The 26,242-nt window shown below is 40.8% G+C and overlaps 1 protein-coding gene across 1 annotated transcript in view; it reads right to left on the bottom strand.

Annotated features, from left to right (window-relative positions):
• The window catches only part of cd109 (CD109 molecule), a 34,321-nt gene that overhangs the window by 5,889 nt on the left and 2,190 nt on the right, over nucleotides 1-26,242 (bottom strand). The window contains exons 4-29 of the mRNA XM_039782818.1: nucleotides 25,704-25,940; nucleotides 25,215-25,340; nucleotides 23,931-23,970; nucleotides 23,739-23,820; nucleotides 23,528-23,621; nucleotides 22,788-22,932; nucleotides 21,479-21,588; nucleotides 20,727-20,999; nucleotides 20,150-20,251; nucleotides 19,937-19,999; nucleotides 19,274-19,447; nucleotides 18,153-18,305; nucleotides 17,047-17,136; nucleotides 16,161-16,218; nucleotides 15,952-16,069; nucleotides 14,418-14,535; nucleotides 12,703-12,816; nucleotides 10,548-10,766; nucleotides 9,304-9,439; nucleotides 8,840-9,016; nucleotides 7,359-7,440; nucleotides 6,520-6,748; nucleotides 4,994-5,165; nucleotides 4,454-4,644; nucleotides 2,500-2,655; nucleotides 175-240 (exon numbers count right to left, since the gene is read on the bottom strand). Coding sequence (XP_039638752.1) covers nucleotides 175-240; nucleotides 2,500-2,655; nucleotides 4,454-4,644; nucleotides 4,994-5,165; nucleotides 6,520-6,748; nucleotides 7,359-7,440; nucleotides 8,840-9,016; nucleotides 9,304-9,439; nucleotides 10,548-10,766; nucleotides 12,703-12,816; nucleotides 14,418-14,535; nucleotides 15,952-16,069; nucleotides 16,161-16,218; nucleotides 17,047-17,136; nucleotides 18,153-18,305; nucleotides 19,274-19,447; nucleotides 19,937-19,999; nucleotides 20,150-20,251; nucleotides 20,727-20,999; nucleotides 21,479-21,588; nucleotides 22,788-22,932; nucleotides 23,528-23,621; nucleotides 23,739-23,820; nucleotides 23,931-23,970; nucleotides 25,215-25,340; nucleotides 25,704-25,940 — 3,525 coding nt within the window. The remainder of the gene's footprint in view (nucleotides 1-174; nucleotides 241-2,499; nucleotides 2,656-4,453; nucleotides 4,645-4,993; nucleotides 5,166-6,519; nucleotides 6,749-7,358; nucleotides 7,441-8,839; nucleotides 9,017-9,303; nucleotides 9,440-10,547; nucleotides 10,767-12,702; nucleotides 12,817-14,417; nucleotides 14,536-15,951; nucleotides 16,070-16,160; nucleotides 16,219-17,046; nucleotides 17,137-18,152; nucleotides 18,306-19,273; nucleotides 19,448-19,936; nucleotides 20,000-20,149; nucleotides 20,252-20,726; nucleotides 21,000-21,478; nucleotides 21,589-22,787; nucleotides 22,933-23,527; nucleotides 23,622-23,738; nucleotides 23,821-23,930; nucleotides 23,971-25,214; nucleotides 25,341-25,703; nucleotides 25,941-26,242) is intronic.

Below are 26,242 nucleotides of genomic sequence, written 5' to 3'. Positions count from 1 at the left end.
GTTTAAAAGATTTTCATGAGCTATCACGAGGTGGCGAGTTGAGCCAGGTGCCCCTTATTTGCATAAATTAGCCTGAACCTCAACTTTATGCAAATGAGGAGCGGACAACTCGAAGCCCCACTGTTTATGTGACAATTAAGAATAAAGTTTGATTTGTTGTTTCTGTGGTGGTACCTGAAACAGGGCGAGTCCACGACCTTTTGCAGACACCCTCAGGTTCAGCTCCTCCTCTGGTTCAATCTGAAACAGATCGACATACCACAGATTACACTGTTCTACCTGCAGATCAGTTTGGGTTTGGGTTTTCTGTTCCAACATGAAGTGAAATGACACCGGAGCAGGGGTGGAAAGTTTGACTGATTTCTGGTTTCTTTAAGCGCCAAAAATAAGGACAGTTTAAAGTGCTCATATTATGCTCATTTTCGAATTCACAATTGTATTTACAGGTTATATCAGAATAGGTTTACATGGTTTAATTTTCCAAAAACACCATATTTTTGTTGTACTGCATATTGCTGCAGCTCCTCTTTTCATCCTGTGTGTTGAGCTCTCTGTTTTAGCTACAGAGTGAGACATCTCACTGCTGTTCCATCTTTGTTGGGAGTCGCACATGAGCAGTAGCTAGGTAAGGACTACTAGCCAGTCAGAAGCAGAGTATGAGGGCGTGCCCTGACAGTACCTAGGTAAGGACTACTAGCCAGTCAGAAGCAGAATATGAGGGCGTGCCCTGACAGTACCTAGGTAAGGACTACTAGCCAGTCAGAAGCAGAGTATGAGGGCGTGCCCTGACAGTAGCTAGGTAAGGACTACTAGCCAGTCAGAAGCAGAGTATGAGGGCGTGCCCTGACAGTACCTAGGTAAGGACTACTAGCCAGTCAGAAGCAGAGTATGAGGGCGTGCCCTGACAGTACCTAGGTAAGGACTACTAGCCAGTCAGAAGCAGAGTATGAGGGCGTGTCCTGACAGTACCTAGGTAAGGACTACTAGCCAGTCAGAAGCAGAGCATGAGGGCGTGCCCTGACAGTACCTAGGTAAGGACTACTAGCCAGTCAGAAGCAGAGTATGAGGGCGTGCCATGCTAGCAGCTAGGCGAGCATTATAACGTGTGTTCCAAAGTGACCCACGTCTGTCTCTGAAGTAAAGGCTGGACTACAATAGAGCTGTTTGGAGCAGTTGGTGAACAGAGTTTTCTGTTGGAGATGGTAAGTCCCTTTGGGGGGGACTTTTTTTTTCACTTTGTTAACCTATAACATGCACAACAAAGATATATAACACAATAAAGGAAAGGGGAAAAGCCAAAAAGCATAATATGAGCACTTTAACAGATTCAGCTCCACTGCTGATGAACAGCTGATCACAACGTTCTTTGATATTGGAACTAACAATGTTTCATCTTAAAGTGCCCCTATAAAACACATTTCACTCCAAATGGAACTTTCTCTCCCACAGACAGCACTTTTTCTCAGCTGCCTGAAACGACTCGCCCACATTCCTGTTCAAAATTGATTGATTGAGAAAGCCAGCCCAGTTTTTCATATGTGCTGCCCCTTGGTGCTGCCTGAGCAAGCACAGCCCGCCCAGTGGCTTGTTGGAATTTGGTTGACCAATCACAAAATAGTGGGCCTGTTGACCAATCAGAGCAGACTGGGCTTTTCAGGAAGGCGGGCCAAGAGCTCAGACTGTAGCTTTGTTCGAAACCGTTCCCCATCACGGAAATTTTGTAGTGGTGTTTGAATTCTCCGCGGTTAATTTCATTCACTATATAGTCCACTATAAAATACCCACAAAGCACAGCTAATTTGAGTGAACCAATGACGTACCCTACATTTTACTCCCATATACCACAATGCAACACGGTCGTGTTTCTCCAGAGGAGAAGAAGAAGCAGAAGGACCCACGAAAACTGAAAAGATCAAATTGAGCAGGCTTTGGTTTCTAAGCAGTGTACATGTAATATGCAACATAAATATAATATATACAACCTTTTACTATTCTCCTGGGTGCTCGCTTTGTTTCAGGGACACGTTAGAAGTATTTTCGTTTCGGTTTGTTTACATGATGCCGGGCGCGCCCGCCTCCGTCACACACGCATCTACTGACGCAACGATATTTTCAGTGAGTGTCCGAAATCTCGTTTGGCAGTTCCCTATATAGTTCCTCATTTAATAAACACTATATAGGGAATAGTGAGTGAGTGAATGAGGGAACAGTTTCCAACACAGCTAGAGTGTTTCAGGCAGAGGAGCTGCAGCAATGGGCAGTATGAGAAACATTCTATGTTTTTTTGAACATCAAAGCATGTAAACCTATTCTAGGTGTACAAATATGATGCTGAAAAGGAGTATAATAGGGGCTCTTCAACGCATCTGCGTCACCTCTGTGTGACCTGAGCTCTCATTGGTTCTTTCTGATCATCAACAGATGCTGAATCATTACTGCAAACAGATCGTCTTCGAATCAGCTTTTTGTTTCTGATGAATGTGACATGTCTCGGTGTACCCGCTGGCTCTGGTGCAGCAGGTAGTTCTCCTGGTCGATGTGGAAGAAGGCGACGGTGGTCAAAGGGTCGGTGTTCACTCTGACGGAGAGGTTAAAGTCGTGAGAGCCGCCGCGAGCTGCGAACGTGGACAAGGCCTGCAGAGCCACGACCGTGTCCTAAGAGAGGAAAACAAGAGTCAGAGTCATACATCTGCTCCGGAATATTCTGTTACAGTCCAGTCGCTGATAGACTTGATAGTCACCACTGACGTCCTGTTTACAGCTGTGTGCGAGCGTGTTCATGTCTGTCTGTGCATCTGTTTTTGTAGACAAGTAGAGTCATGTTAGGCTGACAAAGCCTGAGAAAAAGCTTTATTCAATGTACTGTATTTGGAGCCACTGACGCAGTATTTGGATCTTTTTTCTTTCCTTGTCATGCATGTTTGTGTGTGTGTGTGTGTGTGTCCATGCGTGCTGCGGGGTTAATTGTCCTATCATCGCCATATGCCCAGACGGCCACAGTCTCCTTCTGATGTGACACAAACCACAGACTCCTGCTGATGTGACGCAGAAGGGAATTTCTCTTCTTGCATGAATGCATTTTATGATTGTCTTCAGCTTTAGACTGAGCCTTACATCCTTTAGAGCGGGGTTTTGTAAACATGTACAGCCCGAGAGCCAAAAGAGAAATTTAGTTTCTCCCCCAGCAACTCATTCTCATGAACGGGTTCGTGTGATATTGTACCAAAGGTGATGCACATTCATTTGCATGATATCCTACGAAATTAGGCGACTGCCGGCCGGTCACGTGACAGTTAAGTTTAGCTGTCTTTACAGTTGGATTTAGCCGACAAAAGGTAACCGTAAGTCGGGTACCTGTCGCCGTGAAGTTATTGTCATTTCAGAGGACAATAAAGTTGAGTTTGGCCAACAAAAGGTCCGTGTCATGTGGCTGGGTTGGCTCAGTTGGTAGAGCAGGCGCACATACTGTATATAGAGGTTTACTCCTCGACGCAGCGGCCGCGGGTTCGACTCCGACCTGTGGCCCTTTGCCGCATGTCATTCCCCCTCTCTCTCCCCTTTCATGTCCTCATCTGTCATGTGGAAATTAAGGCCTAAAAATGCCCCCAAAAATTATCTTTAAAATGAAAATAAATAAAAAGGTGAGTGTCATGCAGCAAAGACAGTTAAGTTTAGCCACCAAAACGACTAATTAAGATTAGAAAAAAAGATTGTGGTTTGGATTAAAACACCAGTCCCCATAAGTCGTACTCCCGGGACACAAACACCCGTTTCCTGGGTGAAAGTCTTGTGCTTTCTCGATAACTTCTTCCGGGACGCAAATTCCGCTCCCCGGCTTGAAAGCCCTGTGTTGTATGACCCACCACGACCTCCTCCCTACGCAGATCTTCACGCTCTTATACAGCAGCTGTCAATGTGGTGCAAACAGTCATAAATACGTGGAATACATACGAATTACAGTGCCTTGCTTTTCATAGCTATATGTACGAATGGTTCATTAGAACAGCCTGTCCCCAGGAAGTGCGCCAGGCTTTGAATTTGAACAATTGAACATAGTATCCAAACAGTGGAATTACAACTTCTGTGTCCGTCATGTGATGCCATGAGGCCCAAAAATACTTTTTTGGTGCATTAACTAACATGGCGAAAGAGACGTCTGTAAATCAGTGGCTATATTGTTTTTGAGTGTCACAACCCCAGCAAAATGACTCGTTTCACTATCAAAATTTGATTCATCCGGTCCGATAACATTTGGAAAGTCTAGATGCGCTGCACGATTAAATCATTTTATCCCAATGTGGTATTGAGTTAAAATGAACTACAGTTTGTGTGTGAACATGGTGATGTAAGAACGTGACAGTCAGCGCAACAGTGTGGCTCATTGATGGGTTTACTGTAATACACACATAATACTTTGTAGGTTTACGGTGTTTTCTGAATTTCAGTATGTCACCTGAGTGCTCCCGAATCCTCCGTTGGGGTTCCGCTGTTGGCTGAGCCACTTCATGAGGCTGAGAGCCTGCGTGACTTGCCCCAGTTTGTGTTGGGCGAGCAGCAGGTACGACACCATCTCAATGTCTGCGGAGCGCGGCTGCCACGACGACGACAGGCTGCTGTCTGGGGAAGACCACATCGGCACGCCATCTACTCGCAGAGATACGGGCGTCATTTATACACATGATTTAATGGAATATAATAAAAGAGTGATAATTGAGAATAATTGTTGTTTTTACTCCACTACATTAATTCAGTAACTTAGGTTACTTTGCAGCTTCAGACTAATGACACAAGACATAATCAACAAATAAATGATGGTGTATTGTGTAATAGGTTAGAATAATTTTTATTAAGTATTAATTGGGGATTTCCGGGAGGAGAAACCAAAAGCTAATTTTGCGTCGGATTTCTCCTTTAAGTACATTACAATTAATTTCAGAAATCTTTTCAGTTCACACACACACACACACACACACACACACAGTTGCCATCGCACCTCTCATCTCAGCTCGTCCAATCAGCTGGCTGAGTGCGGCGTCGGCATTGGAGCTGCCGGACAGAGCCAGAGCATAGGTGAGTATGCTGAGGCTGTAATTACTGGACACCCCGAGAGCCAGACGGGTCTCCAGGAACATCAGGGCTGCAGACACCTGGCTGCCGTACTTAACCTGACGGGGGACAGCGTGTCACACAGACGCAGGGAGATGAAGCATGAACTTAGAGATTTATTGACTCTCACTCATAGACTGTAAACATAATGGAAGTAGCATCGGCGACGTCACCAGGGTTCTAAATTAGCACCGTTTACCAGCCAAATGCTGGTGAAATATGCAAGTGGCTGGTAGATTTGCTTCACTCACCAGCCAAAAACCCAATGGTAATCTATTGAATGGCTGGTAATATTTGAACATTCATTAGCCATTTGGCTGGTAGACGAAAATGTTAATTTTGAAGCCTGGACGTCACCCATTGGTTTGTGTACTGCCATTTTTAAGTCAGTAGTTTGTTTTCGCGGTTCCCATCTTGGTACTTTGGAGCCAGAAGTGACCATATTTGGGACAAAAAGAGCGGAACTGGGGAGGATCTAAGGCAGTGTTGGTGTATGGTTTCAATGGCGCTGCGCTAAGCAATTTTTTGTTTTTAATTTAGAGATTTACTGATTCTCACTCACCCCTATACTGTAGAAATAATGTCACCCATTGGTACTGTTTTGAATCCATGGATGTATTAAGATAACGTTTGAATCTTTTTTTTTGAGTCAAAAGTGACCATATTTGGACAAGCCAGTGTCTCTATGGTTTCAATGGCGCTGCACTAAGCCAAACGCTAAAGAGGGGAAATTGCCAAATTTCAACCCTTCTGACGCGAGTCATGCAGCGGAGATTTACTGGCGGGTGGAGACAGACCTCCGGGGTTCTTGTGCAGTTTGTCAGCATGTATGGCAATACACAGAGCTGGTTGATAAACGGTGAACTTTCCCTGACGTTACCAGCTAACGCTAGCGCTAGCTAGCAGCTTGGTTGACAAGGCTGAACAAGACATTTTTAAGCAACCAAATCTTTGATGAAGTGAAAACACACAGTGAGAGGATCAGAGTTTGAGATGAAAACACGGACAGTAGCCAAAAACAAGTTGAGGTCTATTTTAATGTCCACCGCGTTAGCACGGTTAGCATCGCTAAGCATCGCTAAGCCTCTGTCTTGATTGACAGGTCCTAAAGCATCCCCTGCCTTTATCGTCTGTTTTAAAATAAATGGGACCATCACTTACCAAATGAACATCATGCTGTGTTGAAGAAACCTTTAAACTAACAATTGAGACCATAAACTCATTATGGAAATGTTTACTGAGGTAATAAATCAAGTGAGAAGTAGGCTCATTTTCTCATAGACTTCTATAGAAACAGAGTTCTTATTGGAGACAGTGGAGTCGCCCCCTGCTGGAAATTAGAGAGAACGAAGGTTTAAGGAGCTTCCTCATTGGCTTCACTTTTCAGACCCGGAAGTTGCCGCTTGCTCTCACCCTGATGTTGCTGTCTTCCAGCAGGGCGATGAGGACGTAGGCTGTGAGGGAGACGGGGCCATCCAGGCCTCCCTGGAGCTCGGTGTGGATGACGCGACCGGGCTCCATGTATCTCCCGTCAGCCTCCTGCCGGTCTCCTAACCAGGCCGCCGCTCCCTGCAGCACTTGGTCGTCGATGCTGATGAACGGCCGCGCCTGCAGGAAACACCTCAGCACGAACGCAGAGAGCCTGCAGAGATTTCCTTTGTCAGTGTTTTTAAAGGGGAGTCATGTTCCTGCTGCGTGTACAGAATGAACTACTCTATAAGGCCGCGTCCGACGGTCAGGCAAAAACGCAGGTCTTTCCATTCATTCTGAATGGGGCTAGTGTGTTTAGGCTGTGGGGGGGGGGTGACCCAGGCCTGCGGTGAATAGTTGAGACCGACTCAACATTTGGAGAAACGCAACCACAGGTCACACTGCAGTGGCCAATCATGTAACCAGAGATCAGACCTGTCGGTGTGTTTTGAGCTATGGTTTGAGGCACTGAACTGCCCGGGATTTTGTGAGATAGCTGAATGTTTCCTGTAACAACAAAGCCCTCGCTATGTTTCTTTCTCTCGCTCCTGTAAAATGAAGCTGCCTTCAAGTGCAGTCGGAAACGTCGAAATCTGTAAACAATCTGACGGAAAACAGTAACTGTGAAATATAAAGTCTACTTGTGCTTTGTTGGGGGGGGTTAAGAACACAACAGGACGTCACACAAATGGGCCGTTTCATGGACACTCCCCCACGCTACACACAACTCTGCGGAAAATCGCTGGATCACTTTTTTTTGGTGTGAATGCCCCGTAACTCACCAGGTGCTTCCAGATGAGTCCTGGTCTCCGAAGGCACTGAAGGAGCCGTCTGCTCTCTTAAAGGACAGCTCTCGCTCATAACCTGACCAGAACATCAAAGATTATACAGACAGCGGTCAGGTCTATCTGCAAAGCATGTGCACAAAAGATCCTGACATGGATATGGAAGTCAAATAAAAATGACAGACAATGCGACAAATAACCCAAAAAAATGAACACGAAAGCTGATTATTTTACTCAATAGACTGTTCTTGATGCGAGTGCAGCGATAGTCTGTGTCGTTTTTGATGTGCTAAACGAAAAACACACATTTATCTACAGAAACTCCTTAAACAAGGAGCAAACAACATGAAGGAAAAAAGTGGCATTATTGGCAGATAAACAAGTGCATGTGGGGATAGATTTTTCTTGCATTTGGTATTGAGATTAAATCTTACAAAAAAAATGAATGTTGAGGCTGCTTTTTGTGTCTATGCCCCAAAGATATGGAACACCCTGCCAGTGCAACTGAGAGAGGCCCCCACACTGACCACTTTTAAAAAAAGGATTAAAAACCTTTCGTTTTACAAAAGTTTATGAATAACTGAGTTTGTCGCTGTTCAATGTTGAGCTTTTATGTGTTTTATTTATGTTGCTTTTGTACGAAGCACATCGTGTTATATTAACTTATATGAAATGTGCTATAGAAATAAAGTTTAGATTTTTTTTCATTTGATCAAATTTGTATCAAAAAAAGTATCATTTAGGTATCGAATTAATTTATAGCATAAATTAGGGCTGGGCAATAAATCTATATTTTATATTGACATTGATATATGAGGCTAAATATAGTCTTACATTTTGGATATTGTAAAATCCTGACATGACACAAATGTTGTCAACTTACCAGACTTAGTAGCTGTTTTATTATTTGCTTTTACCTACTTAGTCATTGTATCCACATTACTGGTGATTATTTATCAAAACTCTCATTCATTCGTTCTTGTATTTTGTGTGTATTTATGTGAAAGCACCAATAGTCAACCCTACAATATCGCCGCAATATCGACATTGGTGTATTTGGTCAAAAATATTGTGATATTTTCTCCATATTGCATAGCTCTAGCATAAATTATGAAATAAAATAAGTCTATAATTCATGGTATTGCTATTATTATCTGTATTGAAAAAGTTTGAACGATACCCAGCCCTATGAACAGGGGCGGGGCTAGAAGGGCCCCACGGGTACTGTCACTTGGCTGCCTGTTCGGCCAATCTTCCCAGCCCTTGTCACATGACCAATTTCTTTCCATGACGACTATCCAAATTTTTTATACCATGGAACCAGCAATGAAATTGTTTTTTTTTTGTGGCAGACTGAGCCTATAGAAAATCCAACATTTCCTATATTTCTAAGCAGATTTTCTATGATGATTACCTGTGCCATCCCACATCGCCCCTGCCTATGAATATGTTAATAGGACTTAACGTCCGCTGTTTACCGTTCATCATGTAGCCTGTGGCTCTTTCTGTGGTTTCTGTGTCCGTCTGTCCCACAGCGCTCAGATACTGCAGAACGTAGATGTTTGGTGCAAAGTTGATCATGTTCTGCTCTCCGCAGCCGTAGGGCATCTGGATCAGAGAGCCCAGGCCGCTGATGGACGGGCCCAGGATGTCACCTTCATCACCATGGAAACCAGACAAACCAAGACATGATTAGGGAGATGGGAAAGTGTCTACTGATCCGACCTAAACATCACATCAGGCAGTGAACAGGAAGATGTTTTCCCCGTCGCAGCAGATTAGGGACACAAATATTTGGATTCTGGGGAGATGCTTTTGTCCAACTTAATTAGGAATCGACTGTTGGGATGTTTTACAGGCATCAGACATCAGGGGATCTGAGTCTGAGTGTGTTTCCCGTAACATTGTGACTCAACATTTTTTCAGGCGGGTGTTTACATACCAACAACCGTCACCGAAGCTCTCTCGCTGCCCTCCACGACATCTGCCGGGAAGGTGAACATGACGTTTTGACTGGAAAACCCCGATGGATGCTCAAACAGCAGCGAGGCGGAGAACGACTGCTCGAGTCCTTCGGCCTGCAGAAAATCAACAGCAGTGAGAAATTAACACACAAACAAAACGTGGTGAGTCATTTTTCTGGGAAAGTTTTTTTTGGGGGTTACAGTGGCGCAGCAGATGAACGCTGCAGCACAGACGCTCGTATAAACACAATATGACGGCTTCTACTCTCACTGCCGATGATGTTCTGCTGACGCTGAACCTCTGACTCCATACTTCACTATGCCCCAGTAAGTCTGAGGGAGTCTCTTGATCAAGGCTGCCCAATTTGGGGCTGCGGGGCCAAATGTGGCTTGTGCCCCCTTTGTTTTGATGATTAATTAACAGGTTAGGAAAGATAAGATGAAACATATTACTTCTACACAAAATAATCTCACTTTTCTTAAATGTTTGCATTATTTTATAATCCTCCCTTTTGGCATTGTTGTATATTTTGCACCTTATTGATAATATTTCATTGTTTACTTTTTATATTTGAATACTGCTTCACCATATTTTCCCCTCAGGAAAAATAAAAGTTCTACCTTTAGGCATGGTTACGCTGAAAGAAAAAGTGTATCTTTGAATGTGTACCTTTGCTTCATATGTTGTTTATTTACTGTTATACCACCAAATACTTAAATTGCTCTAAATCTGTGTTTCTCAAATGGGAGTACGTGTAGCCCAAGGGGTACTTTGGAGGACTGCAAGGGGTACGGGAGCACTTTTTTATCGCTATATTTTAAGTTTGATATTTAAAAAAAGTTTTAGTAGCTTTTTGTCACCATTTTCAACCTGTTTTTGCCTTCCTTTTTTCTACTGTCTTCTTTTTTTTTTAAAAACAATTCCGCATTTTTCTAGTTTGTCTTCCTTCTTTCTACTGTGATATTCTTACAAGTCTGTCACTTTTTACGACGTTTTTGAGACTATTTTCCTTCCTTCTTTCTACCAACTTTTTACGTTTTTTTAAAGTGTTTTTGTTGCCTTTTTTCATCAAGATTTAAATGTTTTTCAGTGACATGGCTGCTGTTTGGTAAATCTATTGCTGGTCTTGGCTTAAAAACACAATTCAAATGGGGTACATTATTGAAAAAAGTTTGAGAACCACTGCACTAAATGATATGACTTCCCCGGTATGATTGTCACCTTGACGAGCACCGTCCTGCGGACCAAGTCGGACGCCGCGGCCGATACGGCGTTCACAGAGACGGGGATCTCCCCGAGGACTAGAGGCTTGATGGGAACGAGGACGGATGCTCCGCTCTGATTCCCCACAGACACATGGCGAACACTGGCCATGGACAGCCCCTCAACGTCCGGGACCACAAACTCAAAGGCGTCGCTCTCGGCAACAATCACCGTGACCTGACAACAGAGAGCAGAACAAGAACCCGCCCGGATCACATTAAACAGAGGGCTGGAGATACAAAGAGGGTGGGAAGGAAACACAAGAAGCATGTTTTTTTGTAACCAAATATCAAATTGAAACACAAATTCCGGCAACTCTCACGAGTCAATGAGCCCTTCTTATGTAGCTTTTGTAGCTTTTAGGATTTGCAGATTGAAGAGAAACTGGGTCACGTCTTTATTGGGTCTGCACACGTGACAGCAGAGTCGTATAAGATGTTAAAACCACTGATGCCACATTAGATTATAACAACCTGGCTATATTATCTGACCCAACCGCACTAACCCTGTGAACCGCAGTCACTTGTAATCCAACACCTGCTGTATTCCACTGTTGGTGCACAGTGAAATATATATCCCACGGTCATACTCAGAGGGATTACAGCTAGCCATTTTAACATTTCATCAAACCACACTCCTATCTGTAATTACATTTAAGACATGAATAACAGAATTTCTCTTCGAATATATATTATATATTCTCACTAGTCAGAATGTAATTAAAGATATCCACAATAACATTAATCAAATAATTGCCCCTCGGGGATAATAAAGTTACCTTGACCTCGATTCTTACAAGTAAAATAGTTTTTAAGATATCTACAACTTTGAATTGTGCTAGTCAAAATTTAAATACTTCAAAGGTTTAAGTGGCCGTTTTAACATTCAATAGCTAGACTGGGTATTTTTTACAGATATCCATAATTAATTTCTTCCCAAAATCACAAAGAATATTTCAGATATCCACAATGTCATTCTTCCTATCCAGAATCAGCATTTTAGATATCTGCAATAGAATTATCACTAGGGACAACTCCCATTTCAGATATCCAAAATAAAAAAACAGATATCCACAAGACATTTGTGGATATATGAAACTGCATTTCTTTCCTAGTCATAATGCCAATTGTTGATATCTGTAATTACATTTGTACTACTCAAAATGTATTTTAGATATTCAAAATTACATTGTGCATATCTGAAACTAAAATGATGACTAGTAACAATTGGATTGTAGATATCTAAAAGTTCATTCCATCGTGATTTTTAAAAGACTGGATGAACGTTTTTGGCAGTGACCCATACACAGGCACAGGCAGGCACGCACACACACACACACACACACACACACACACACACACACACACACACACACACACACACACACACACACACACACACACACACACACACACACACACACACACACACACACACACACACACACACACACACACGCACGCACAGGTTTGTGGCACTAACTTTGAGGGGACCCGTCATTGACATAATGCATTCCCTAGCCCCTTACACTAACCTTAACCATCACAACTAAATGCCTAATAGCCAGGACACACCAGCCAGACGGCCGACCGTTGACAGAAAAGCCAGTCGAAATGATCAGTCTCCCTGTGTTGGTCCAAAAAGTTCCACAGAACACACCCAAGAGACGAGACGTAATACGCCTCCATAACAGCAGGCGGCGCTAATCTGTAATGTTGCCCAAGAAATGAAAACCGGCAGCTGATTGGACGAACGTTTCACATGGGTTTGTTTTCTCCGGAAATTCAAAGCCAGACTGTCATGGCGGCCGTTCAGAATACGATCTCATATTGTACTAAAATAGTTTAACCGAGACATGTTTCTGAAAACTTTTTAAGAGAGAAATAGGCCGTGCAGTTGCTGAATCTGTCTTCATTTCAGCTCAACAAAGGTCAGTTTAAAAGATTTTCATCAGATTTTGAGAGACTGTAGTCACCTCATTCCGCTCCCCATTTCTGGGTGAGTCCCGACTGCCCTGCCGCCGACCGAACATGTCAGGTCGGCCAAAATGAACGCCGACAGAGAGTTGCTGTGAAATGAAAGTGTGTGCGGTGGTACGGAGCAGCAGACTGACCTCCAGGTCCTGAGGGAGGTAGTTGAACAGAAGGATCTCCAGCAGCAGCTCCTCTCCTCGGATGATGTAGGCCGGCAGGTTCAAGGACAGGAAGAAATCCTGGAACACTGTGAGCTGCAGCAGGGGTTACATGGACCCTTTATACTTTCTCATTAACTAACTACCAGAACATGCACAATTCAATTTTATTCAAATTATTATTTATTAATCGAATGTACCTCAGGACACTTTAGAGATAGAGTAGATCTAGACCAAACTCTATGATGCTAATACTACATTTTCTTTTGCGCAGTGGTGGAATGTAACTAAGTACATTTACTCAAGTATTGTACTTAAGTACAAATTTAAAGTACTTGTACTTTACTTGAGTCTTTTCTTTTCATGCCACTTTCTACTTCGCTACATTTCAGAGAGAAATATTGTACTTTTTGTAGTTTATAAAATATTATGTTTTATTATAAATTAAACTACCCAATGATATATAGACCTACAAGTCCAGCTGAAATGATTAGAAGATTAAACACTTAGTTGATTGACAGAACAGTTTGGGTCGTTTCCACTTTCTAAAATGGGAGGATTTTTCTAAAATGGGAGGATTTTTCTAAAATGGGAGGATTTTTCTAAAATGGGAGGATTTTTCTAAAATGGGAGGATTTTTCTGCATCGAGTACGTTTTATACTTAGTACATTTTTCCTGATGATACTTACATACTTTTACTTCAGTGACATTTTCAATGCAGGACTTTTACTTGTAACAGAGTATTTTAACAGTGTGGTATTAGTACTTTTACTGAAGTAAAATATCTGAATACTTCTTCCACCGCTGCATTTGTGTAATACAAAAAGTCAAAGGGTTAAAAAGTGCTTCAAACCAAAAGAAGAGAAGAGTAACATCCAGTATTGGAGATCAGACAATGATTTGAATTTCAAAGCAATGATAAAAAGAAAAACATTGGGTTGACGAAGTTTTCTCCATGTCTTTTAAGTAGGGATGCACCGGATCCAGGATTCGGCCAAATATTGGGCTTTTTGACGGGGTTGGGTTTCTGCCGAATCTTAGAATGTTTTTCCACCGAATCGAACCCTACGCTTGCACTACGCGCGCTACGCTGGTTGATGTAATGACGCTGCCGTTGGTTACGGGAAGGTGTTTACGTAGGTGGAGCGTTCAGTGCAGTAGGCTGTGAGAAAGTGGAAATGGAACTCGTGAGCAGAAAAAGTTGTTGTTTGGCAGTACTTTCAGTCAAAAGAAGGCCATTCAAGTCCAGCTACATGTTCAATCTGCAATGCTGATTTGTCTCGTGGTGGCGAGGACCCTAAACAATACACAACATGGCCGCTGTTACAACATTTGGTATGAAACATCCGTAAGAATACGAGTTGTGCATGAAGGAATCTCCAGACAGCAGCCAAAAGGCAGCAACTTCAGGTACGGCAAAGGAAGGACAGTCACAGCTACAAACTTGTCTTAACCAGACGACCATTACCAGCTTTGCTAGCCCTACACACCTACACTTCATTAATGTGTTTACTGTGTAAATGGACTGAGGATGGGAGGAGAATTCGGCATTCAGTTTCGGAAGAATCTAAACCAGTGGATTCGGTATTCGGCCGAACCCCAAAAATCTGGATTCGGTGCATCCCTACTTTTAAGGCTTATTATTTAGTCTTTTTTTTTTTTTTTTACAGGAAGTTAGTGAAGTGATGATTAATACCTCTGCCGGCATCTCTACAACGCCCAGGCCCAGGTTCTCAGATATGACGAAGGCGGTGGCTGTCCAGGTTGTGATGCTGTCTGGTACAATCACAGGTATCTCTAATAACTTTGAATTACTGCCAAAAAAAGATAAGAAAAACATATTTTAAAATAAATCAATGGTAAACAAATAGGATTAAAAAAAATACTGTATTTACTAGGGATCGACCAATTATTGGCTTGGCTGATTATTGGGGCCGATCAGAGGCGCGGGAAGATATTTTCCGCAGGGGGTGCTGGATGGGGGAGGGGGGGTCCATGGTCCACGTAGAGTCTAAAGATTCTATGTTCCACAGGCTCTGTATTCTGCAGACCACTCTACCTCTGTCTCCTTTTAAAAACATGTACAAGTACAGTAAAACAAGTACAGCTGAGCTGACGCTGCGTACAAACTTTATACCAACATATGGCCTGCTGTAAACAACACTGTATGTCCCCCCCAAACATGACATACAAAATTTTGTGGGACAGAAACAACAACCTGAGATTACATTACATGTCATTTTTGAGATAATTTTATTGTCATCGCAGTTTTTAAAGCTTCGCCACCTGCAGCACCCCCACTTCCCGCGCCTATGGGGCCGATGTTTGGCAATTTGCCGATTACCTGTATCAGTGTTTTATTTGACCGATAACTGATAAAGTAAATTATTTAAAAAGAGCGCTACTTTGCCTCCGCTACAGCTCTGTGTCTGTCCCTCTGCTCCGGTTTCACTCACCACTTTCACCGGTTCTGTGCCCTACCTCGCGGTTTTGCCGCTTATCATGTGTAAGGCGGCTTAAGGCTTTTTTCTCAATTCTTCTTAAATTCACCTTTAAGGGTATTTGCATATAACTGATCCCCATTTGTTTAATATCAAAATGTTCTGAACAAACTCAGCTTTCTGTACAATGAAGCCCAAATGTTTTCCCAGAGTATCGTGTAAAGAGATAATGTAGCATTTTTTTGAATTTCTTCAAATCTCCTGTAAAAAACAAATCTTTACACATGTAAAGAAAATGGTTTTGGTCCTTGAAATGAGTTGACCAAAATCTTAGGTCGGACAACAGAGAGGCAGATGACGAGTGTCACAAGCTTTTAATTCGCCGTGGGAGTGACGTAGGATCTCACGATAAAAACGAGGCAAAAGCAGAGATTCTGTCAATTCCGACAATATCTAAACCTAATTTCTGTGCTGAATTATCACTGAGGTATTAATAAAGGCATTGAAAAAACCTTTCCATGGACGCGCCGTGCGTTCATCGACCTCAGAAAGTAAAAGCAGAGTGAAAAAAATCCAAAAAGTGTCCTTTCAACCTCCCCTAAAACTAAACAGAAAAGTCACCAAATTCTGATTTAGCTTTTCTACAATTGTATGATTCTGAGCAAGGGCGTAACTTTGGGTTCAACACTGGGGGGGGGATTTATTATCATTAATTAAATAATCTGCCGTATTGTTCAAATCTTTCTGCAGTTTCAAAACAACATTACGCCTATGTTTCTGAGGCTTCACCTTGTGTTGGTGTCCATCCATATCCAGGTCTCTGGAAAGTTCCAGCGCTCTCGTGGCTCCTGTTGTTGCTCCATTTGTGAACTGTCTGTCTCGAACAATTGATGAATTCCCTCCCCTGCTGTTTTAGAAGAGAAGGGTCAATTGTATTAGCATCACATAGTGAAAACAGTGACGGTGAAAAAGGTAAGCGTTTCATTTTTAAAACTTACGGAATTTAGTCCTCATCATGTGTAAACTGGCATCAGTCAACACCACAAGGTCGCATGTCTGCACAAATAAATACACATTTCACACCACATTGTAGGAGAAATGAAGGAAAAAAAAGATTAGATTAGTATATTAAATGCTTCAGCAGCTTCAACAACCACTCCATTTAAATACAAAGAGAATTGACATTGACATGAACTACATTATCACAGTAAGACCAAGGGTTTGCGCAATGATGGGAAAACCGATATAGTTTGTCATAAATACGTTTTCTGACCTACTGGTGGTTTTTAATTCAGCATCCATGTAAACATAATGGAGATGAGTGCATATATTATCATCATTACTTTCTTGAACATATTGGGGGTAGCTGCTGGTCACACTTTTTAACCATGACCCCAGTCTTTCCCAACCGTAACCAGGTCATTTGTGGTCCTACACCTAGCCAAACGGTAACTACAGCGGTGTCAGATTTGTAACTATTTTGAAAGGCAATGACAAATGATATATCGTCTGTGCTGTTGTAATGTAATTTTATTTAAACAGGGACAATGCACAATTAAAGGTGCACTATGAGTTCCTGCATGACGTCACTTCTGTTGACGTTCCAAGTAAATACCAAACAAAACAGAGCAAGCTCGCCCCTCCCCCCATGTTTCTGTAACTGTCATGCCTAGCTGACTGTCAGTATATGTATACGCTAAAGATTACAACTAAAGACTAACAAAGTAAAAGTAGGGTAAGAAGTTTCAAATGTTTGACTTTTCGTGAGACAGAAATATGATTAAGTGTGATTGGAGTCAATACAATGCTCTGCTGATCAAACAGACAGATAAAATGCTTTAGTGATTGAATAGACAGATGTGATGTGTCTCTGGGGAAGCTAACCTCGAAGATGGAGTACGGATCTCCCATTGTCATCATGTCAGAGTAGGCGTCGGCCGTGGAAACGCCATACTCCATCATCTCTTTCAGCACCTGTGAAAGCAACACCAACATATCCTCAGAGCGACAAAACAGAAAAGAGCACCTATTGTTTAAAACCAGTTTGACCGAGATGGGATAAAAAAAAAAAAGTGTGTGCGTTGCCTCAGTTTGCATTAAACCAATACTGGGACGGGGATAGCAGATTGGGTTTCATAGAAATACCTTATATTAGGAAAAATATGGGTGGACATATAACCGGAAAACTGTTGGAAAATATTAAACCGGAGAGGACACTGGGGAGTTATGGAAGCTTCTGGTATTCACAGATCACACGATAGGCTGTAAATGACAAAGCCTATATGTGACAATGAACTGTCTATACTGTCTGTACAAAACAAGCTTCAAGATGCATCTCTTTTGAGTGAGGGTCAGGCTCAGGGTTTCCTATGTTGTTCCTATGTTGCCTATGTTGCCCCCACCAGGCCTAAGCCTGGGGGGGGAATTTTGTATGTAATTTGAAGACTTTTTTTAAACTAGTCACAGTGGGGCGGCTCGGTTGGAAACTAAGATGTAGACATATTTTCAAATCTTTAGCTTTTAGCACAGACTTAATGTAGAGCCCTATATAATCCGTTTCATAGCTTTTTTAAATCCTCAGTTTCAGGATTCCGTCCATGATTTTTTTTTATCACAGAAACTACTGGGTTCTATATTAATGCTGCCATCAGTCTGGGACTGGCCCGAGACGGGCCCTCGTCAAAAAAAGACACTTGCCGCCGGGCCTAACAACTTTTCTGAGGGAAACCCTGAGACTGAAGTAACAGTGAGCTGCTTCACTTGCAGTGTTTTTGCAATGAGTTAATAAAGGACTAGAAAATTCCGCAAGAACTTTTTACACTGTGCCCACTACTTGGTGGGTTTCCTTTGCACATTTTTTTACTTTATGTCTCATAAATGTATTATGGTTGTTGTTTTGTTTTTTTCACATGCTAAATAAATCAATCAAATCTAATCAAATTGGAGAAAAAGTTGAAGGATGTGAACAAAGACTTGGGTGTTGTTCTCACCGTCTCCTTGGTTATGTCATTGTGTGATCCCTTCCACTTGGTCGCCTTGTCGACCACCAGGATGCCGACCAGAGAGGCGGGCTCCGACACCGCGACCCTCAGTGTGACCTCGTCAGCTGGCCGCCGCGTAGTGTCGCTCCAGCTCAGAGACACCTGCCGATCACAAAACACCATTACATCACCACTTTAGACCTCTGTAGACCAACAGACAACATTAAATTAAGCAACGTAGCCATCCGGTTTTCTCACAGGAACCAGGTTTGCATAAGTATTGAATAATTTCCTTTTTGGCCCAAAATATGGTCAAACTTCAAGATAAATAAGTTTACATAGCCTTTTACAACTGCATTGCCACATAAAAGCATTCAATTTAAAAAGACATATAGGAACGCTCCAAAAGACTTCTGGTATGTTTGTGTTTCAATAAAAAATTGCCTTAAAGTGAGTTTTCTATCTCACGACATGACATGATCTCTTTTGCATTCAATTTGGTTACAAGATAGCAGTTTATTTCATAAATATGATGTACATTTTCTGACTTTTTGACAGTCTCTACTCTGTATTGAATTATTTCATTTTTTGCCCAAAATATTTATTTTCTATTTTTTATTCGAGACAAATAAGTTTAGATAGCCTTGACAACAGCAAAACCACACAAAAGCATGAATTTATTTACCAAAGACACATGGGAATGCTTCAAAAGCCTTCCGGTGTGTTTCAATTAAAAACCACCTTAAAGTGAGTTTTCTATCTCACGCCAGACAGATTCTGATGGCATGTTTTTTGCAATCAATTTGGTTACCAGATAGCAGTTTATTTCATAAATATAAAAAAAGAAAATATGACTTTCTGACAGTTCCTGCTCTGTCCAGGTAGCAGACTCAAAGATAACCTCTAACTTCCCCTTTATCCAAACACTTCACAAGGTTCCGATTTGCTCACGGTGTAGGCAAATCAACTAGGTTCCTACTCTAAAGTTAGTCAGCATTAGCTCCACCTTTCTGTGTGATGGCTTTACCACCTTGATAACAACAATAATCATAATCACCACAACTAAAATATCACTTTGTCCTTTTTTTAATCAAGGAAAGAAATTAAAAACAAGTGAAACAATAAATCACCTGGTTTTTCAAAGTTTGGGTGATGGGTATCTGCATGACATCGTTGACAATCTCACCGTTGGGACACACACAGTAGACAATGACGCAGGCCAGAGGAGCCCAGGTGATTTCTGGGACCAGAGTTACAACACCAGAGCTTTTCCCAGCAGAAACTACCTGCCCTCTGGACTTCACCTTCACACACAGAAAACAGATGTATTCTCAATGCTTTTATACATTTTATACTTATACCAAAGCTGCATTGTTTGGTTTTTGTTGGCCACTAGGGGGCAGAGAAACTCCAAAACAAGTAGGCAGACATATAGTGACTTACTAAAGTTGTATGATAACAAACTCTATTGATAAAGCACTTTAGTTCTATACCGCTAAAACAAGGGATGTTCACAAAGTGCTACTTTAGTTGTAAAAACACAAAAAATAAGAGAAGAAACAAAACATTGCAAACTAAAATAAAATATGTGAGAATAAAGCAAAAGAGAATAATCTATAAAATAAGAAGAAATCATACAAATCTAATAATTTGATAAAGTCAAGTTTATTCTACAGTTAATATTGATGTAAGTCACTCTAAATTAAAGCAGTGGAAAATTGAATAAAATATTAATCGATTAAATGCAATGTATTAAATGAATGAATCTTTGAGTGTCATAATATTGTACTCACTATATAGTGAATATCAGTCATTTTAAAATTCCTGTCAATGTGCAGCAGGAGGGGTGAACCAACCTGAAGGAAGAAAATATTGTGATATAACATGTTAAATAATTACACAAGTGAGGTAAATGCACATCTGGTTTTTAATACTCTTGACCTGAAGTGTTTCCACAATGCTACTAGACAGAACAATATAACAGTTACGAAGCTCCTCATATTTACCAATAAAGGCCCGGAGGGTTTCTGAATCTGCAGGTAGGAGTCACTGGGGGATGTGTAGCTTCGATAGAGTTGTAGAGTGTTATGACTGTCCTCAAAATATGCCTGAAAAAAAGAAATAAGAAACAGTCCTGGTGCCAAATAATCTTGCAGAATGTCTTTTTTGATGCCTGCAGATGATTTACAAACTTAGCCCCAGGAGCCTTCAGAAATATCCGTCTACGCAGATGATATCCCACTTTACATTTCAATTAATCCCATCAAAAAAGACTACTGTGTTAAGATTCCACACTGAATATTAATAGTAAAGTCATCCCTAGATTGTAATGTCTGTGGCGCACTATGGCACAAGAAATTAATGTACTTTGCTGTTTTGTAACAATAGGAAATATACAAAATGTACTGACAAATGTCAATGAAACTGTGACCGTGACGTGCTGCTGTAAATTTAACAATTTTATCTTTCATTCTGGCATGTCTACATCTTCTCATATGTCAAGTTTTTACTATGCAATCAATAGATAGATTGCAGTCTGGTTAAAAGGGCAAGTTTTTAAGTTGATAAAAAAGATAATCTTACATCAATCGTGAGTGTTTCTATTTCATTCATGAGCTGAATGTTGAGGGGTATGACTCCATCTGCAGGGACAGGAAATTCCATTTCTTTGGGGAGCATCTCCTCTGGACGCACAACATTTGAAGGGCCCGACATATTTAATGGACGAGGCACCATTCCCTCCTCGGCCATTTGCATACTCCACGGACTTTCCTTTTGTTGCATCACTGACACTTTAACAGTCTTCTGTTGATCCTCTGGTGACAGTGGCTTATTGTTGTATGTAGATATTTTTAGCTACAAAATCAAGAAGACTATTGAAACAATGCTTTCTAAATTGAATCCTTTATGTACAAATATAGAGCAGTGTGTAAAATCTATTGTGTAGCATACAGAATCTGAAATGAGAGGCCGTTGTACTCGGATGTCAGTACTCAATATGTTGATGACACTTTTGTACTTTGTAATAAGAACTAGTCATTGTGAATGAATTTTGCTAATTTTATCGGAAAATACCAGTTTGTATAATTGTTAGAAATGTGTGTTTGGTTATTTACAGAAGAGAGATTACATTCATGTGTAATGTTAATGTGATGGAGTTAGCAAATAGCTAATTTGCACTCAAAGTCCCAACACAACTAAAAACCGACATTTTACTCAAAAAAGTTAATTATATTTAATTTAAAAAAAAGATATGGAAAAAGTATAAAAGCAAACACTTAAAAACATTCTAAGATAATTACATTTAAACTATAAAAAATGTTTGCTTTCCTTACCCTGGCAGGGAAGTTCAGAGAGGGCCTTAATATTTCGGTATAGCCATCAAAAGAAACTTTATATCGGTACCTTGCCAAAAACACCTTTGCCGTACTGCTATATGTGAGACCTGAAAAATGAGAAGCATCAGTATTATCACATTAATAAACAAGCTTGGTCACAAGTGGAAAAAGAAGGCAACACAGTTTATTCAAAAGACATATTGATACCATTGTCTCATAACTGTGTGTAAACCACTAATCTAATTAAATAAAAGCTGATGTTGCAACACATCTGATAAGTTTCGATAGCTTCCTTAATTTTGGTCTGGTTCCGTTTCCTCAAAGACTGATCAACAGCTCAAATTCGCAGAGTCAGAATTCAACAAAGTTGAATTTTGCATTAATTTACATTATTATCAATTGGAGGGAATCAGTTACACTGGAGATAATTGATTTCACTGTGAAATTCTGCTGTTTTGAATACAAGTTTTAAAGCTATAGTGCTTAATTTCTATTGCCCCCATGAGGAATTCTAAGTAATGACAACAAAACGAAACTGTTGACACGTCCACATGATACAAGCCTTCCGTGATCGCGACCCACCCTCACCCCTCCTCCACACAGCTGCTAGTAGCCTAAGAGGACACGGAGGATTAAAAAAAATTCTGGACTCTTTAGAAGAGGTAATAATCTTCACTTGAGTTTCTGTGCGCGAAAGTTGCTGGACGACACCATTTCCAGAACATAGCCATACTGAGAGACACAGAGAGAGTTTTGTGGAGCTGATGGTCTTAATTAGCTTTGTAGCAACTCATTTGGCAATGGCTTGAATGTACCGGATGTTCATTAATATAAAAAAAAAGTTACGCACTAAAGTTTTAAATACTAAATCTTGAACTACCCTGCCAAGGAGGTTAAGGTTAGGTGTCTTTGTCTGTCAGCAAGAAAACTACTGTACTGTTTTTTATGGAACTTGGTGGAAGGGTGTATCATGGGCGAAGAAAGAACCCATTCTGTTTTGGAGTGGATCTGAATTACGCAGCAGATACACAAATTATTTTTCACTTTCGTTGACATTGCGTGAAAGGACATGGCCCTTGTAGAGGTCTGCACTCTCCGAGTGCCCCTCTAGTTTATTGATGTATTTGCTGGCCTAAAAGCTAAAACATACTGGAATGAACCTGTGAAATATTTACTTTGTAGAATGTAAAATCTCCTTAAATTCCCAGAAGAAATACTGAGGACATGACCTCAGTGTCCTGTCCTCGCTGACTTATCCATACAAAGGTCCATGAATAAGTTTAGCCTGGAGGTGAAAATGGATTACCTGTGAGATGCTCAGTCACATTAACATTGATCATTAGATACTGATCGTTCATGTAGCCGTCATAGGAGAACATCTCGAAAGCTCGTTTGCTCATGGGGTAGTAGTAGATGGGAATGTCAAACATGAAGTCTGTGCTGCCGTCGATCTAAATCAAAGCAACAGTGATGCCAGATGCCATTATGCACATTCATTCTTTGTCAGTTAATATTTTTGATTGAACAGTATTTGTTAGATTATTGATTGATGGGTTGGTCTGCAAAAAGGCAGTGATGACAAATAATCAGTTTACCAAATGTCAAGTCTTCAAAATAATTTTTTAGACAGTCCAAAAACTCCAAAGTATTTTTAATAAAACAAAATAGTCATATAACCAAGTTTTTTGTATATTTATATACAAAAAATACTTATATTTCTTTAAATGTACTCTTCTTGTTAGCCCTGGATGCAGTAGGCTACAAATCGTTTGGACGAAAACCTTAACTAGCATTTACACAGAAAAGGGCAGGTGACATGATAATATAACATCAATTTACCATGATATGAAGGCAGTTGTTTTTACATAAGGAACCTGTGCATGTTTTACCCTGTGACTCTTAATAGACCTGTTATTCTTTCATCTACCAAGTTTGGGTTCTATGACCTCAAGCTAATGTTTATGTTTGCTGTAATCAGATTATGATCAATATTTTCCTCAGTCTGCTTCCAAATCACATTATGAGCTTTAAATAAAAATGACACACCTCTCTATCTTCATCATAAGCCTCTTCCATACCATGAAAGTTGTGGAGGATCGTTATATTCATGTGTCCCTGAACAGGCTTTCCGTACATGTACCTGAGGATGAAAACACAATAATCTTAAATAATCCTCCAAACAAGAAACACAAACTTATAAATATACAAAGTAAGTATTAAAATTGAGACTATGTAACACAGAAACAAAGGTTCTCACTTTGCTGTGACGGAGCCCCACAGAGTGTCCTCTTTATAAATGACATCCGGAGCGTTAATCACAACTTCAAACTTTGGCAGAACTACAACCAAGCACACACAATGAATGGGGTTTAGGGATGAAAGAATCCAATATCCAACATCTTGTTACATTATTAACATAAGGATGTGAAGTCAGAGAAAATGTATGTACCATAATGATCCACATTGAAATGCTTCTCGCTTGAAAAACCCTGTAAAACACAGACAATAAACACTTTTCATTGAGGTAACAACATGATCGTTGCTCTGGTGCCACCTCCAAGACAAACTTTATATTTTTTATCCACTAGTGGGAGGAAAAACAGTTTCTTTTATTAATCCAACATATTTGTTTTCTAGTGTGTAGTTAGCATCCTCAAGAAGGGCATTTGTATATCTGTAGACTTTTAGTCATGATAAGTCTTTATGATGTTTGAGCGTCACCATAAAGGCCCAGATATAATAGCTTTTTAACTATGTGTACGCGTGGACAAGCGGCGGCGGCAGCGGCGCGAACGGCATTGTTTACATACTTGCCGCCGTTCTTTTCGTGTACCGCAGGAAAGTCATCTGCGTTCTCCTTTTTTTCTGCAGAGCTCTCAAATGATGTAATACGGTCTCTAGGATACTGAAAGCTTTTCTATCTTAAAACAGAACATAATCTTGTGCTCTGTTTTTAAATCTTTAAACAAATGAAGTGAAAGAATTTGGCAATAGGGCATGGAGATATTAAGATACCTGACACCTTGTAACGAATATTTTCCTATAGACATATTTAAGAAGTGCTTCATATTATTTCATCCAACTTCCATCCAAGTTTTCATTGGAATTTAATATAAGAAAAATCTGAGATGGGTCCCTACTAGAGCTGGAATAATTCCAAATTTTGCTATACAATTAATAGTCTCAGAAATAATTGGGATGAACTGTCTCTTTCTGTCAAATTTTAAAGACATTTAAGTTTTGAATGAATCCCAGGATAGATATTTTGCTTTACTGTCATGTGACCCAGATAATGTAAGAACACAAATACACAGCCTATGAAGTAAACAACGGCTCTTTATTATCATAAAACATTTTTTCTAACTGGAGTTTGTAACATTCCAAAATCTTAATTTTGATTTAAAGATTTTCATTTTCACTGTATATGCATATCAGTTCCAAATATCCATTATCGGTTTCTTTAACTACTAATAATCGTTATCGGTATCTGCCGTGAAAAACCAGTTTCGGTCGATCCCTATTTACAATGTGGCATACTTAAAATCAACAACGACCATCAACATAGTCATAGTCATATCCTAAAGACCTTAGCTAATGTTAGGAATTACTTGCGGTTTAACAAAGATACCGCGAAAAAAAATTGTACAATTAGAAAATTATGTAATAGTTGTTACAGGCCAAGTCCCTATAGTCCTTCTAAAAGCAGGCTCTGGGTGAGAGGTAGCAGACTTACAGCGACTGTAGTAATAATGGTCCATTCCCCCAGAGGCGGGTTTTCAGACAGTTGGTACTCTTGGGACACGACCCCGAGGACGCTGTCCAGAGACAGCCACTGTCTGAGCATGTTCCCCCTCGGATCCTGGATCAGGTACAACATGGATACAGAGAAATTAAATGATGCTTTATCCTGGAGGACAGAGCTGCAGACAAGCAATGAACACAAAGACAAAAACGTGTTGTTTTTGTATCATTTCAGCATTTTGCGTTGTGCTGTTGTGTTGGAAGATGTTCTATCAGTTACACACTCAACGTACGATTCACGATTTTAAGTTTACGATAAGTTTTTCTCAGAATTCTTTCTAACAGAATGAGCTGCAGACAAATGACTGTTAAAATATTCCTTTATTCATATAAACTGTGCAAAACAAACCACTAATTCCCCCCCGGAAATTACGCCTATGATGGTTCCATCCCCGATGCTGTCTATTGAGGTCCGACTCACTCTGATGACGATGTCCACCGGGCTGACGTAGGGTTTCCCGTCGGGGTGAATGGACACAGCTCTGATCTTCACCGCCTGCCCCGGCATGTAGTTCAGTTTGTCTGTCTGGATGAAGGTGGTCAGGCCTTTGGGGTCAAAGTGCAGCTGCGTGGAGTTGGAGAACACCTTGGTCCTGCCCATTTGACCTTTAACCTCCAGGCGGTACGGCTGCCAGTAGCTGGACTCGCTCTCGCCGATCTGCAGGGGTTCGAGTTCACCAGATCATTTAGAAAGTTCCTTTCAATTAGGGCTGTGGGGATTTATTCTTGACCCAATACATCAATGTCGATATTGCGGCGATATTGTAGCATTGGCAAATGTTGCTTTAACAAAATATTTACACAATTAGATTTTCGATAAATAATCAATTATAATGTGGATATAATGACTAAGTGGGAATAGGCAAATATCAGAACAGCTAGAACAGTCTGGTAAGTTAAGAAGATCACATCACTTTACTGTAATGTAGCCTTTAAAACCAGGAAAAGACAACCCTCATG

Source organism: Perca fluviatilis, chromosome 18, assembly GCF_010015445.1.
Source record: "Perca fluviatilis chromosome 18, GENO_Pfluv_1.0, whole genome shotgun sequence".
In the NCBI taxonomy this organism is placed as follows: Eukaryota; Metazoa; Chordata; class Actinopteri; order Perciformes; family Percidae; genus Perca; species Perca fluviatilis.
This window is presented reverse-complemented; position numbering and strand designations above follow the sequence as displayed.